The sequence below is a fragment of the Triticum aestivum genome, chromosome 4D (genome assembly GCF_018294505.1).
Source record: "Triticum aestivum cultivar Chinese Spring chromosome 4D, IWGSC CS RefSeq v2.1, whole genome shotgun sequence".
Taxonomy (NCBI): domain Eukaryota; kingdom Viridiplantae; phylum Streptophyta; class Magnoliopsida; order Poales; family Poaceae; genus Triticum; species Triticum aestivum.
The window spans coordinates 450,409,478-450,425,374 of record NC_057805.1 but is presented as its reverse complement, the minus strand read 5'-3'; the positions used below and the strand labels follow the sequence as shown (position 1 = coordinate 450,425,374).

The 15,897-nt window shown below is 47.7% G+C and overlaps 1 protein-coding gene across 2 annotated transcripts; it reads left to right on the top strand.

Moving 5' to 3' along the window:
- The first annotated feature begins 5,988 nt into the window (after positions 1-5,988).
- Positions 5,989-10,806, top strand: LOC123098525 (pentatricopeptide repeat-containing protein At5g01110). 2 transcript variants are annotated; one of them, XM_044520556.1, is made up of 4 exons: positions 5,989-8,135; positions 8,419-8,600; positions 8,957-9,039; positions 9,130-10,806. In XM_044520556.1, the coding sequence occupies exon 1, from the start codon at positions 6,056-6,058 to the stop codon at positions 8,003-8,005; it is 1,950 nt and encodes a 649-aa protein (XP_044376491.1). In that variant the 5' UTR covers positions 5,989-6,055; the 3' UTR covers positions 8,006-8,135; positions 8,419-8,600; positions 8,957-9,039; positions 9,130-10,806. The 2 variants fall into 2 exon arrangements, with proteins under 2 accessions (XP_044376491.1, XP_044376492.1); XM_044520557.1 differs by lacking the exon at positions 8,957-9,039.
- The last annotated feature ends 5,091 nt before the right edge of the window (positions 10,807-15,897 follow it).

Genomic DNA, 15,897 nt, shown 5'->3' with positions numbered 1-15,897 from the left:
TTCTCCGGTGGTTCCGATAACCCTTCCGGCACTCCGATATTTATCCGGTGACCCCCGAAACTCATCCGGTGTCCGAATAACATCGTCCAATATATCATTCTTCATGTCTCGACCATTTCGAGACTCCTCGTCATGTCCGTGATCACATCCCGGACTCCGAACAACCTTCGGTACATCAAAACACATAAACTCATAATACCGATCGTCATCGAACGCTAAGCGTGCGGACCCTACGGGTTCGAGAACTATGTAGACATGACCGAGACTCATCTCCGGTCAATAACCAATAGCGGAACCTGGATGCTCATATTGGCTCCTACATATTCTACGAAGATCTTTATCGGTCAAACCGCATAACAACATACGTTGTTCCCTTTGTCATCGGTATGTTACTTGCCCGAGATTCGATCGTCGGTATCTCAATACCTAGTTCAATCTCGTTACCGGCAGGTCTCTTTACTCATTCCGTAATGCATCATCCTGTAACTAACTCATTAGTCACATTGCTTGCAAGGCTTATAGTGATGTGCATTACCAAGAGGGCCCAGAGATACCTCTCCGACAATCGGAGTGACAAATCCTAATCTCGATCTATGCCAACTCAACAAACACCATCAGAGACACCTGTAGAGCATCTTTATAATCACCCAGTTACGTTGTGACGTTTGATAGCACACTAAGTGTTCCTCCGGTATTTGGGAGTTGCATAATCTCATAGTCATAGGAACATGTATAAGTCATGAAGAAAGCAATAGCAACAAACTAAACGATCATCGTGCTAAGCTAACGGATGGGTCTTGTCAATCACATCATTCTCTAATGATGTGATCCCGTTAATCAAATGACAACTCATGTCTATGGTTAGGAAACTTAACCATCTTTGATTAACGAGCTAGTCAAGTAGAGGCATACTAGTGACACTCTGTTTGTCTATGTATTCACACATGTACTAAGTTTTCGGTTAATACAATTCTAGCATGAATAATAAACATTTATCATGATATAAGGAAATATAAATAAAAACTTTATTATTGCCTCTAGGGCATATTTCCTTAATTATTTCCCAATGATGTATGGCTATCCTATGATGTTTGAGTAGATCCATTTTGTCCTATGAGTTGATTGATGATCGTGATTGGTTTGAGTTGCATGTTTTATTTTTGGTGTTGTCCTATGGTGCTCTCTGTGGCGCAACTGTGAGGGATCCCCACTGTAGGGTTTGCAATATGTTCATTATTTGCTTATGGTGGGTGGCGTGAGTGACAGAAGCACATACCCGAGTAAGTAGGTTGTTTGCGTATGGGAATAAAGAGGACTTGATACTTTAATGCCATGGTTGGGTTTTACCTTGATGATCTTTAGTAGTTGCGGATGCTTGCTAGAGTTCCAATCATAAGTGCATATGATCCAAGAAGAGAAAGTATGTTAGCTTATGCATCCCCATCATATAAAATTGCAATAATGATTACCGGTCTAGTTATCGATTTCCTAGGGACAAATAACTTTATCGTGACAAAAAGCTCTCTACTAAAACTAACTTAGTTGTGTCTTTATCTAAACAGCCCCCTAGATTTTATTTACGTGCTCTTTATTATCTTGCAAACCTATCCTATCACACCTACAAAGTACTTCTAGTTTCATACTTGTTCTAGGTAAAGCGAACGTCAAGTGTGCGTAGAGTTGTATCGGTGGTCGATAGAACTTGAGGGAATATTTGTTATACCTTTAGCTCCTTGTTGGGTCGACACTCTTATTTATCGAGTACAACTGATCCCCTATACTTGTGGGTTATCATCTCTCTACCAAACATAATCTGGTTTTGAGTGATTTCGCTACTACCCTCTCCTTTGAGTATAGAACCAAAACATGTTTTGATCTCAATTTCCCCCCCATCATCAGCAGCCAATCGCCGTTGTTTTTTCAAATTTAATTTGCCCAATTTCCTCATAGAATCAGATTCAATGAGGTATTTGTTCAGAATGGGATTCGTACCATGCAGATCCAACGAGGGCCCAACCTCCTCGTCGGAGTCCTCACCGGTGAGCAGCCAGAAGCGACTGCCCGCCGGCGAGGTTCCTACCCCCGTCCCTAGGAACGAGCAACGCTGAGCAGGCGCAGCGAACGGTGAGGGAAGCGCGGCGATCTCCTCAGCACCAGCGGCATCTTTGTCTTCTTCTTCTTCGCACTAGGCTTCACTCCCTCCTCGGCCTTGCCGCTCTCTAGATCCGCCCGTACCTCCCTCTTCTCCACATGAGCTGGCGCAGGGAGGCCCATCACCGCACCAACCACGAACTCCGACGGGCCCGTTGGAGTGCGGCGACGTGAGCGGAACGCCCTCCACTTCATGGCCTGCCTGGGGTCGTCCGATGCCCACCGGCTCGCCCGACGGGGTGAGGCGCCAGTCCTTCGCCTCCATGAGCTTCATGTAGGCCGCCCCCGCCGCCTCCTTCAGATCTCTCTCTTCCGCGAACCAGGAGATGATCTCCATCAGCTTCTCCATCTTCTCTTCGTCTCCGTCGGCTATCACCCTTGCTCGTGCCTCGAGTCGCGGCTTCCAGGACGCCATGGATCTTCAGAGGTGCAGCGCTTGCTTGCGGGAGGAGAGGGGAGTGGATTTCATCGAGTGGAGAGGGAATGGCCGCTCCACTCCGCGCCGCGGCTTTAATTCTTCACCATTCCCGACGCTCCCCCTCCTCCTTGTCCTTGATTTGCGCATCGCACCGCGTCTCCGCACCAGCCCCCAGCGCCCTGTCCACCAGAGCAACGTGACAAGGAAAAATAACCCGTGTCCCCTCCTGTATCACCTCATCATCGTGCACCCGCCTCGTGTCGACCCGGATCCCTCGGTCGTCGAGCAACATCAACCACCGCGAGCTGCCTCGCCGGAGAAGCACACCCCACCGGTACAGCAGAAGCGCCGGCGCGGTCAGATCGGAGACGAGGTGGACCGCCCACCACCGATCAGGCAGATCCGCCCCTCCCGTATCGCCATGTGAGCGAGGACTAGTCACCATCTCCCGTATCGCTCGGCCTAGGTAGTTAGCTTGCCGCGGCCTAGCATGAACTGCCTGTCCACCATTTTGAACTCATGTAGTATAAGCCTTTGTCAGCTTTCATCCTTGCAAACATCGTGACAGAACATACAGGAACATTCATTTTCCTTCTAAAGATAACACAGTCAGGAATCAAAAGGTCAGCGAAATTGAAACATCTCAATACACATAAGCAGAGGTCCTACTAGTTTTGTCAAAACAATCCAAGGAACAACAAATGGAAAATAAATAAAGCAGTGACAGGAACCAATTTTGACAACTTTGATGCCATCCGAGCACTGCAATCATCAAAGTTTTTTTATGCGGGAATCATCAAATTCGACATACATGACTTTGGATAGTTTTGCTGTCTAGTGGAATATGCAGACGGAGAGCTTACAACAGATGGTTACACTATCTGCAACAAGTATATACACATACAACTGGTGGTACTAGCTTTTGAGCTCCTAGCAGTGCAGGTACAACCAAACGAGGAGCATAGCTTTTGCAATCAATTAAGCCACACTAACAACAAAAGGCCCTGTTCAGGAAATGCATAAAGGTTCACATGTTTTATATCAGAAGTTTATGATCTGGATGAAAATATAGGCGCTACAGGTGCACTCTGTGCAAAACAGTGTGGATCAAACAAATTGACCAGGTTAGGGATAAAAAGTTCAGCACACCTTGTTGCTTGCTTCACATACCATCGACGTGGGTGACCTACATACACTGACATAGCAACACCCTCCTACACCGTGACGACACTAATTAAGCTGAAACCGGAAAGCATAAACATGGCAAGAATACTATAGCTAACATCGTTGAGAAGCAGTTTGAGATAAATTATACTTTTATTTCACCATTCGATCAAGTCATCTTTACACATTTTGTCATGAAAAAGAAATTGCTTGGGCATTGAGGAGCTATATTAATTCTTGTTTCACTTGCAGTATGGCATCTCCATCCAAGTGCTGCTGCTGCTGCTGTTGTTGATGCTGAATGTTCATCATTTGTTCTTGCTTCGGAATCATCATCATCTGCTGCTGCTGCATCTGGATATATTGTTGGCGCTGTTGTTGCTTCTGAATCATCATCTGCTTCTGCTGTTGCTGCATCTGAATACGGTGTTGCTGCTGTTGCTGCATCGGAATCTGCTGCTGCTGCTGAATATGGAGCTGTTGTTGTTGATGTTCTTGTTGCTGCTGCATCTGAATCTGCTGCTGTTGCTGCTGCTGAATCATCATCGCGTGCCGCAGCTGCAGCTGCTGCTGGTACCTGCCTCGCCACGACGGGCACAGGGCCATGTTCCTGTACATCTCCACGAACCTGTCCATGAGCACGTCGCCGCCTTCCCGGAGGGCCTTCTGCCCAATCTCGCTCGCCCGATCAATGAAGAACTCCAAAACAACTTCCCAGAACAGCTCCGCGTCGACACAGTTGGCGATCTGCGGCTCGTCACCCTCGTCCCCCGCCTCTATGCTTAGCGCGACCTTGTACCCGGCCTTGAGGTACTTGGCGTAGGGCTCCTCGTACCCGCCCTTCTCGACGGCGTCGCAGACGTCGCCCTCCCACCGGTGCAGGAACGCGGCCTCGACGCGGTAGAAGGCCGGCATGAAGTTGAGGCGCGCCTGGCCGCCGCCGCGGCCGGCGCACGCTATGGCCACGCGGTCGTGCGCGAGCGCGGCCTGGTGATCCTCGTCGAAGGGGCCGATGTCGCGGCCGCCTCGCTTCGGGTCCATGACGCGTGCCATCCACCCCTTGGCTGGGTCGTGGCGCACCCCGAAGTACCTAAACCTCGGTGCCGCTGCCGGTGCCGGTTGCGGCGTGGCGTTCCCGGGCGCGCCCTGCGCGTGCCGGGGCGGCGTGGGAGCAGGGGCGGCGACCGCGAGAGCTGCGGGGTTCGTTGGCAGTGGCGTGCCACCGCTAGGCGCTCCCTTCGTCGGAGCGTGACGCTTGGCTGGCGGAATGGCCGTCCCCGTCGTCGTTGGTGGTCGTTTGCGTGGGGAAGGCGCGGCGGGGTTCGCCACCGCCAGCGCTGGCTGCGTGGGCGGCATTGACATTGGCACTGGCATTCGAGACTTCGCCGATGGGACGGCAGTGCCGACTGGACGAGTGTTCGCCGGAACGCCCGGTCTGGCTGCCTGCATACGTGGCATCGGTGAGGGGGCTGCTGGCATGGGGACACCGCCGAGGTTACCGCGGCTCATCGGACGTGGCAGCACGGCAGCGCCCGGCGCTCCCTGCGTGTGTGGCAGTGGCATGGGAGACCCCGCGGTCGGGACGGCGGCACCGACAGCACGAGGGCGCGCCTGAATGCCGAGCGCTCCTGCCGCCGCCGCGGCCTGCATTTTCATCTGCGGTGTCGGGGCTGCTCTCACGGCAGTGCCGAGGTTAACATAGGTGCTCATCACCGGCCGCGGCACGCCGGCCCCCTGCACGCGTGGAGTTGCAGCGGGAGGCCTCGGCGTCGGGGTGCCGGCGCCGGGGTTAGAGCACGGTGTCATGCTTGTCGAAGCGTGGGTGTGCGCAGCGCAGTGGTCGAAGGCGGGAGCGAGCTGCTGTGAAGATCTGGGTCGGTGCTCGGACGAGTTGGCCAGCTGCTGCTTAAAAAGAAGCCGCAGGCCAAGCGAGAGGCCGGGTCGGTTTCGCCACGGCTGCTCCTACACAGCACGCGTCGTGGAGTCGGGGCCGGAGTCGGATTCTCGGAGCAGCATGACGCGTCAGCCCGTGGAGTTTAATCACCCGGCCGGAGTCGGATTCCAGTGTGGAGTCGGATTCTCGGTCTCGGGACAGCACGGCGCGTCAGACCGTGGAGTTTTTAATTACCCGGCCGGAAAAAACGCGTCTAAAACCGAAGGCGTATTTTTCACGAGCAAAGAAAATGGATAGAAAGCGGGCCCAACGAGTTTACGTAATGCTTGACAGAAGGTGGGTTTGTTAGTTTTGCAATTCCAGCTTGAAGGCGGCAGCGAACTCCAAGCCTCCAACACACACGAATCCACCACCGTTCGCCGTCGGTAATGGCGATTCGGCGCCGCCTGCCCTGCCTCCCCGCCGTCGCCGTGTCCACCAGACGCTCGACCGCGAGCCTCGCCGTCTCCCATGGTGGGACCGGCGCGAGGCCCTCGACGGCCGTCCTGGCCGCCGCCGCGACGGCAGCCGCGGCGGCGGGCCGCGCCTCCGAGTGCCAGTCGCTCCTCCTCCGCATGTCGCGCCGCCGCGGGGCCTCCCGCCTCGACATCGTGTCCTCCCTCCTCGCCTCCTCCCCCACCCCGCAGCCGCAGGTGTTCGACCTCCTCATCCGCACCTACACCCAGTCCCGCAAGCCCCGGGAGGCATTCGAGGCCTTCCGCCTCCTCCTCGACCGCCGCATCCCCATCCCCGCCGCCGCATCAAACGCGCTCCTAGCCGCGCTCTCCCGCGCCGGCTGGCCCCACCTCACAGCGGACGCCTACCGCCTCGTCCTGTCCTCCGACTCCGAGGTAAACACCTACACGCTTAACATCATGGTCCACAGCTACTGTAAAGCCCTACAGTTCGATAAGGTTGATGCCGTAATCTCCGAGATGGAGAAGAGATGCGTGTTTCCGGATGTGGTAACCCATAATGTGATGATTGATGCTAGATTTCGTGCTGGGGATGTTGAGGCGGCGATGGCAGTGGTCGATTCGATGGTTAGTCAGGGGATAAAGCCAGGAATCTTGACGTATAATGCAGTGTTGAAGGGGTTGTGTAGGAATGGAAAGTGGGATAAAGCAAGGGAGGTGTTCAGGGCAATGAACGAGTGTGGGGTGGCGCCCGATGTTCGGAGCTTCAACATGTTGATTGGGGGATTCTGTAGAGTTAAGGAGCCTGATGAGGCGATGAAATTTTACAAGGAGATGCGACGGCGTGGAGTCACGCCAGATATTGTGAGCTTTAGTTGCCTGATTGGGTTGTTTGCAAGGAGGGGGAAGATGGACCGTACGGCGGCGTACTTGAGGGAGATGAGAGAGTTCGGATTGATGCCTGATGGTGTGATTTACACAATGGTCATTGGTGGTTATTGCAGGGCTGGGTCAATGTTGGAGGCGCTGAGAGTTAGGGATGAGATGGTTGGCCGTGGATGTTTGCCAGATGTGGTAACTTACAATACCTTGCTGAATGGGCTTTGTAAAGAGCGTAGGTTGTCTGATGCAGAGGAGCTTTTGACTGAGATGAGGGAGAGAGGGGTTCCACCAGATTTATGCACCTTCACAACTTTAATTCATGGGTATTGTAGGGAGGGTAACATAGAGAAGGCATTGCAACTATTTGAAACAATGCTGCATGAGCGTTTAATGCCAGACATTGTGACATACAACACTTTGATTGATGGAATGTGCAGACAAGGTGATCTGGGCAAAGCTAATGAGCTATGGGATGATATGCATTCTCGAGAAATCTTCCCCAACCACATTACCTACAGCATCCTGATAGACAGCCACTGTGAGAAGGGACAAGTGGATGATGCATTTGGGTTTTTGGATGAAATGATAAACAAGGGGATTGTGCCAAACATCATGACCTATAATTCCATCATTAAGGGTTACTGCCGGTCTGGAAATGTATTGAAGGGGCAACAATTTTTGCAGAAGATGAGGGATGCCAAGGTGTTGCCTGATTTAATTACTTACAACACCCTAATCCATGGTTATGTTAAAGAAGAGAAGATGCATGAAACTTTTAATTTGCTTAACATGATGGAGAATGAAAAGGTTCAACCCGACACTGTGACGTATAATATGATTATAAATGGATTTTCTGTACATGGTAATATGCAAGAAGCTGATTGGGTTTACAAGAAAATGGGTGCTAGAGGAATTGAACCAGACAGATATACATACATGTCCATGATAAATGGTCATGTTGCAGCTGGGAACTCGAAGGAGTCATTTCAACTTCATGATGAAATGCTTCAGAAAGGGTTTGCTCCTGATGACAAATTCTGAGGGTATTATTTTCCTCCATATTGGAATCTTATTGATGCTATGGTTAATTCAACAATGAGAAATGAAGGCCTATTGCAGTTTGTTTAGATTGCCAGGATTTTTGCTCCAACAAGTATTTATAGACATGAAGGTGAGCATGAGAAATTTTGGAGTTCAGCATTAAAATATCGGCTAGCTTGTGCGCACTGGCCTTCTACATTACCGTAGTGGAATCAGCAATGATATATGTTACCTACTTTACTAATTGAGTATGACTTCGTAAGATGCAATATTGTTCTGTACAAGTATCCGTTCTTCGGAATTCTGATAGTAGAATGCTGCTTGACTGACATTCTTTTGGTACTTATGCATTCTATCGCTCTAGGTGGTTTGCGATTTGGTACCATCACACTCACCGTTGTAATTTTCTGTAGGCATCTGATTAAATTTTGGAGTAAATTCCGTGGAAGTTTTCATTGTAGCAAAAATTTCCACACAAGTGACCTCTCCAGATGTGCTTTCTTCACCAACATGCAGAAATATTCTGTTAGGGCTCAGGAGGTGTGCTTTTGTTTTCTGGTCATCGGAGAAATCTAGCATGGTCTAAATTTCTCAGGTACTTTATTTCTTAACCAGAATTCCTTTTTTAGAGGAAATATTAGTGTAACACACTAATGCCTGATATACAACTACATTTTGCAAATCCGTAATGCAGTAACATATTGCCAGGTTATTCCCTGTTTCCTGTTGCTTAGTTGACCCTATCACCTCTAATAGCCCTGCTTGAGCAGTTCAACCTACCAATCTACTCCCTCCGTATCAAAATATAAGACGTGTTTTGACACTATCACAACAACATTGCAAAATTTAACATATGCTCCTAAAAATATCATGAGTTAAGATCAAATCCTCTTGATCAGATGCTGCTGAACTGAGTAAGACTGCAAACTACTTTTTCTTCCCTTTTTTCAGGGTGAATGCAAATCACTTTTAGCATGAACTATTAACATCACGTGAAACTGATCAAAAGGGAAAAACCGAGTGTAGATAAAAAGGTATCACTATCTTTTATCTGACGCATGTAGAATAGTTCTCAAGAGAATGATGTATACATGAGAAACTTACACTCTCGCTTTTTACTGCAGGGCAATCGAAATTGGTGTACAAAGGAGGAAATAAAACTGACTGGAGAGTGTTAAATGTGCCCCTTCAAGCCTTACCTCCAAAAGAGCAAGGAAAAGAACGAAAGGAAAACAGAGGTTATGAGCACAAGGTTGTCAGGCTTTGATGAAGTTATGAGAAGTGTGTTTCTCTGTCGTGGCCGTGGTTATGAAGTTATGAAGTTATGAAGTTATGAGAAGATTACCCATCAACATTTTGCACTTTGGACACAAATCATTTGTCTCCACCATCTCAAAAAACTTGGAAAGCCCCCTCCTCCCGGCCCCCGCGTCGCTCCGTAGGGGCGACTCGGGCGGCGCCCTAATCTCGCGACCGGCAGCTCTCCCTTCCGATCCATTCTCCTCGCCGTCGCCAGAGGGGACCAGCAGCGAAGCCTTCTCGGCCCTCAAGGACGGCGGCGGCGGGGCGTGCCTCCTTAGCCTCCTCCTCTCCCGCTCCTCCCCTCGTCCCGGGCTCCGTCGTCGTCCGCCATCTCCAGCCGCTTCCTGCGGATCTCGCGGGCGGCGCGCCAGATCCGGGCGCCCCAGCGCCTGGCGGCTGTTGGCTTGGGTCTGGGTCACCTCCGGTTGCACACTTCTGCCCTCCCGGTGAAGATTCGGTCTGCTGCTCCGGCGTCCTTCCTGCCGGCGGTGGTCGTCGCGGGGCTGGCTGCGACCGTCCTGGCCCTCCCCCTTTGTGTGACCCTTCGGCTATGGCGCGCTCCTCCATCCCCCAAAGATCTTGTCCGGGTGTGGCGCGGGGAGGATCCCTTGGGCGCCCCGTAGTGTTTGTTGTCACTGCTCCGGCTACTGCAAGGCTGCGGCGATGAGCTCGCCTTATGGCATGTGCGATGCAGGCCGCCGTTGTGATCCTCTGTTGGTGGTGGTGGTCTAGATTTGATTGGCCAGATGGTGGTGACTGTAGATCGTTCTGCAACGATTTTCTATGGATCCACGACATCGGGGTCATCAAAGTGAATTCGGGAGTTTTTATCTCTTGATCCGGTGAATGACTTTCGGTGGTGAGGTACAAATTATGGACAATGACTTGACGCAAAGGAATGTTGTTGGAGTGGCGGCGGTTAAATTGCAGTTGCTTGGATTGTGGAAAAGCGGCGGCGACAACACATGTGTGACTTTGATGGTGGTGCTGCGAGCACCTGGTCTCGAGCTCCGGGGCGAAAGCCTAGGTCAGACCCGAGTGGTCATCCCTGGCAATGGCGATGTTTTTTTTACATCGTGACCTTGTTGGAGGCATTGCTCGGATACGTTCGGACTGTTTCTTCAGGGTGAAAACTTTGATTCTAGCCTTTTTGGTTGGATCCGGCGACGGCAGCGCTTGAGTGTCGCTTCCTTCTTGAAGGCGTTGTTGTTGAAGATCCTCGTCGTCAATGTGGTGTCAATGGTTGGTGCGGATATGGTCGCAGTTCTAGTTTGTCGTTCGCTGATCTGATCGCTTTGGGGCTTTTTTATTTCTTTTTTCCTTTTCACACCTATTCATTGCTTTTGGTCTTATGACTTTGCTAGTCGTTGGTGTGTTTTAGCGTTTGAGTTGGGTTGGCTGTGTGCATTCTAGTTATGCAGAGGCCGGGTGTATGCTCATTATATTGTATCCTCTTGATGCTTCTTTTGAGCCAATAAAATTCACCCTTTGTCGAAAAATCTCAAAAGAGAAACAGAGGTGTGAAGAGGATACAGACGGACGAATTGAAACAAGCTTCTTGCCTGCTGGGCGCGGCAGATTACAGTTGAACAAAATTTGTCTTAGGCAGAGGGTTTTTTTGCGGGGTGTCTTAGGCAGAGTTTACAAAGGTCCTTGCATGATGTATTTGCCAAGTTTGTATTTGTAAGATGAAACAGTTTTTTCTTTTTTGGTATGTCCAGTTGTCCAAAGCAGCAGCAGACTTCGTGCTTTTACCAAGGTTCGGTGAATGGATGTCAAAGATCTCCTGTACTTTTATTTTTGCGGAATAATCTCCTGTACTTGTTGCAAATGCATCATGAGAAGCGTTAGCAAAATTCTCCTCTGGAATGTATGCCTTTAAAACAAGCACTCATGTTTTCTTAAGGCGGAGAAAACAAATCCTTAAATTAGAGAGAACACTTCTGGCAATAAATAAAGAAATAGGGAGAACGCTGTTTTTATAGAGCAGCAAAATCTCAGGTTGATTGCAACTCAATCGAAACAAACCCCGCAAAAAAATAAATTCAATCAAACAAATAAATTCGGATTCATCTATCTAAAAAATAAATAATTTTGGATTCATTTATGCACTACACACGAAATCACTAATTGAGGAGTATTTCTTTCAAAAATCACTCCCACCTTCCTAGGTTGTGACAAATTGTGTGCTGCATGTGCGCCACTTGTCGCAACCTAGGAGTTTTCCCTTTTCTCTAGATTCATTTATTCAAAATGTTATATTTCTTAAACCGTGTGTCCTAATCTCGAACTGTTTTCACCATTGGATTCCACGCGTTGAGACTTTAAAACTAGATCCCATGTTGATAGGTTTTGACGAACTTTTTTTCACGAAAAAACCGAACCGGAAGCGTGTTTTTTTCCTTTCCGGAAGCCGTTTCCGAGAGGCACGGTTGTGCCTCTCATGAAAGCAAATCCATGCCTCTCGTGAAAGCAAAATCATTCCTCTCGCGGAAGCAAAACCGTGCCTCTCGCGAACAAAAAAAACATGTTTTTTTTCATTTCCGAGAGGCACGGGCGTGCCTCTCGTGGGAGCAAAACCGTGCCTCTCGCGGAAGCAAAACAGTGTCTCTCACGAAAGAAAAAAAAGTGAAAACGCGTTTTTTCCGTTTCCGAGAGGCACGGCCGTGCCTATTGCGGAAGCAAAACCATGCCTCTCGTGGAAACAAAACTGTGCCTTTTAAGGAAGCAAAAAAACATGTTTTTTCGCTCAATTTTGTTTTTTGAATTTTTTTTGTCAAAAAGCTGAGAAAGACCAGTGAAAAACCGAAAAGTTAAAAAAACCCATCTAAAAAGGTGAAAACGCATGCGGAATTTAAAAAAAAACGTAGGGAGTGCCCAAGACGCGACACGTGGTGGCGCTCTCTCAGCCCACCGCAAGTGATCGTTGCGAGACTCCCGAAGGAGCGCTAGTCAACTAGTCTTTTTTTTAGGGTTTCGCTAGTCAACTAGTTGCTCTGGCAAATTACTCCTTGCCTAAATGAAAACCCATACCGATATTCCAATCGGCCCTGAAACTTTACAGCCCAGCCCGCTTAGAAAAACGCCCAACGCTGCTAGTAATTTCCGGATATTCCTATTTGACGCTCGTTGGCGTCAGAACGTTGAGCCTTAGCTGAGGGGAGCGTCTGGTTGGGCCGGCCCACGTACGGGATTCGTGTTTTGTTCGTCCGCTGTTCCTTTTTCCTGTGCTGTTTCCTCTGTTTTATTTTTCTTGTGTGGTGTTTTGCTTTCGATTTTCTCAATGTTTTGTCCGGTTTTCAGTGGTTTTGTTGTGGTTTCTTCTTTTGCATTTTTTTTTGTTTTTCCTTTCTGGTTCTTTCATGTTCTTTTCTCTTTTTTTCGTTCTGGTTTTATCTTTCTCTTTCTTTTCTTTTTTCTTTTCCTTTTTCGTCCATTAATACTTTAAGAAAAAAAGTTATCTTGTTTTTTTGCATTAATACTTCAATATGATAAAAAAAAATTGTGTTTCTTCTGTTTATTTTTACATTTTATTTTTTTGTGTATTATATAAGAGTTCATCTTGTATTACAAAAATGTTCATCGTATATTTAACAAACGATTCACTGTACAATAAGAAAATGTTCATTGCGTATTTAAAAATTGTTCAATGCGTGTTTTCAAATTGTTCTGTGTATATCACATAAACGTTCAATGTGTAGTTTCAAATTGTTCAGCGTATATCACAAAAAGGTTCAATGTGTATTTTCAAATTGTTCAGCGTATATCACAAGATGGTTCAATGTGTATTTAAAAAATGTTCATTGTATATTACAAAAATGTTCAATGTATAATAAAAAATGTTCAATGGTTGGAATTTTTTCTCGATCTGTCACTACATTTAGTTCTTTTACATTCACGCAGAATACTAATCATTGTGACGCAGTAGCTGAAGTGGTGAGGATTCCTAACAATCTCTACTCCTAATGAAGCAGTTGGTAGCATAGTACGGTTTATTTTCGTCCCACCTCCCACCTTAGCTGGGTTTTTTCGTCCTCCTCCCACCTCGTATGGTTTTTTTTGTCTCCCCCTTCCCCACACGAAAATAAATCTCTACTTCTAATGGAGCAGTTGGTAGTCTAGTACGGTTTATTTTCGTCCCACCTCCCACCTTAGCTGTTTTTTTTTCGTCCTCCTCCCACCTCGTATGGTTTTTTTTGTCTCCCCCTTCCCCACACGAAAATAAACAGAGGAAAACTGTAGCGATGCCCCTCGCACGAAAAAACAGAAGAAAACGGACGAACCGGAGTGAGGCCCCTCGCACGAAAAAAAAAATGACGAAGTAGGCTGCCCTCGATCTATTCCTACGGCGACGGGAACCACGCCCCAGCCGCCATCGATCCCTTCTGTCGTCGATCCCAGCGAGGCCGCATCGGATCTCATGGAGGCCGCCTCAGATCATGCACATACGTGACAGTGCTAGGTCTCGCCGTCGCCACACAATCCCACTGACGCCTCCGCCGCCGCCGATCCGTGGGAGGCTGCCGCACAACCCCACGCACGCATCCGCCTCCGCCGATCAGGTTCGCCTAAACCCTAAACCCTTCGTCCATTCAACAGGGCCCAACCCACATACGTACAGAACTCTGATGGAGCAGTACCTTCCTGTACGTATGATGATTTTTTATGCTTCCGCCGGCAGCACATTCAATAAGACACTTGAAGGTTTTCGGACTTGTGAATCATACAATTTATACATATGCAACTTCTCTGAATTTTAGGCAAAGCTAAATTACACCTTTTCTTTAGCAATGTTCCCAGCTCGACCAGGTTCAAGCTTTTCCTGTAAGCAGTTGGTAGCTTTGTCCTCCTGTAAGTTTACTTTGAAATGGACCTCTACTCTAGCTTCTCATGTTGGCCTACATTTGTGATAGGTCACTCATCAGAACAAAAGGTAAGTATGGGAAATTCAAATAGCAAGGCACCGGAACAGAGAAAGGCATCGGATGTACCTCTACCCCCTCTTGTTGATCTACATCCCCAAGGAAGTCCAGGTTTACCTCTACCCCGTCTTGTTGACCTTCATTCTGGTGTAAACACAACATTGCATAATCCACCAACCCTGAACTCATAGGCACATAAATAAATTATGTGTAACAATCACACCATATAATCTTCCTATTTACTAATTAATCTTAGGGAAATGAAAGAGGAGTTATAGTTCAAAAGATTTCTGATATAAACGCAAATTCTTTAACTCCAAGGTTAAAAAACCCACAGATGAAACCTGTAATTTGTAAAGGTAACCTTTGTTACTGACAAGTTGTCCATACCAAGTGCGTGCAGCCAAAATTGTGTGGTAGAACCATTCAATATCAGTGTCAGAAACACGATGCCACCAGTGAAGAACACAAACTGCAAAAACATGGATAAAATAAGCCTTGCTCAAATTAAATTTTCTGATTTTGTATTTTCTCAGGAAAAACTAACCTACCATTGTTCTTCACTGTTCTATAAAGCACATAATCCCAGTGTATTCCCACAAGAGTATGGCTAAAAAATATGGACGATCAATTAAAGTATTCTGACGTGAGAGCGAAATGGATAGTGGAGGGTGAGAGATAGGGAGAGAGAAATGAAAGAGAGCACAGGAGGGAGAGAGGGGTGTCGCAATCAAAACAAAAGTATTCTGACGTGAGAGGGAAATGGATAATGGAGGGTGTGAGAGAGAGGGAAGTGATCTAAAGAGTACAGACTTAGGGCTAGACTAACAGGGACAATATGCTAGAAGGAGGTTTACATGGTAATATAAAAAGGAGAGGGAGGAAGAACTGCAAAGTGCTGAACCAAATAAAGATCCATCTTAAAAAAACATCCAATGGACAATGTCGCAATGGGACGCACCTTCCCTTCTTGTGCTTATGGGTGTTCATATTCATCTGTGAGCCTAACCACTAGCTTTTGTTCTGTTCCTCTAGGTCCAAAATCTCCACATAACGATGTCTGCCTAAATGCCCATGGTCATGATGGTTTAGATTTTGCGCCAGCGTCTACCCCAAGTGATTCCCAGACAACATCTCTACTCCTGAATGTCGCCAAGCTATCTACCAGAAAGCATGATAAAGAATGCAGTAATAACTTGACAGAAGAACAAAGGGAGAGGAGAAACACGCGAAGGCGAGAAAATTATCGGAAGAAAAAGGAAGAGAATACGATCAAGCTCCAAAGTGAAAAGCAGAATGTTTCTCGACCCCCTCTTGGCGATATCACCAATGTTCATCAGCCTTCCCATGAGATACCAGGTACGGATCTAAATTTATACTTGGTATAATTGTAGCGTAAATTTGGTAATGGTAGTTATGGGGCAACGTGATAAAGAAAGCAACAATGACTGCACAGGCGATAAAAAGAAGCAGAACAACACGCGGAGGCGAGCAGCTTATCTGAAGAAAAAAGATGAGACTGTGACCAACCTCCAAGATGAAACTCAGTGTGTTTCCCGACCCCCTCTTGATGATATAACAAGTGTTGATCAACCTTCCCATAGAATATCAGGTACATGTGTTTAATTTTTCATTTCATAAATTAAGTAATCGTTGGATAGAATGACC

Bases quoted from the DNA above. Each gene is read 5' to 3' on its own strand.
- LOC123098525 (XM_044520557.1), top strand. From the start codon at position 6,056: ATGGCGATTCGGCGCCGCCTGCCCTGCCTCCCCGCCGTCGCCGTGTCC.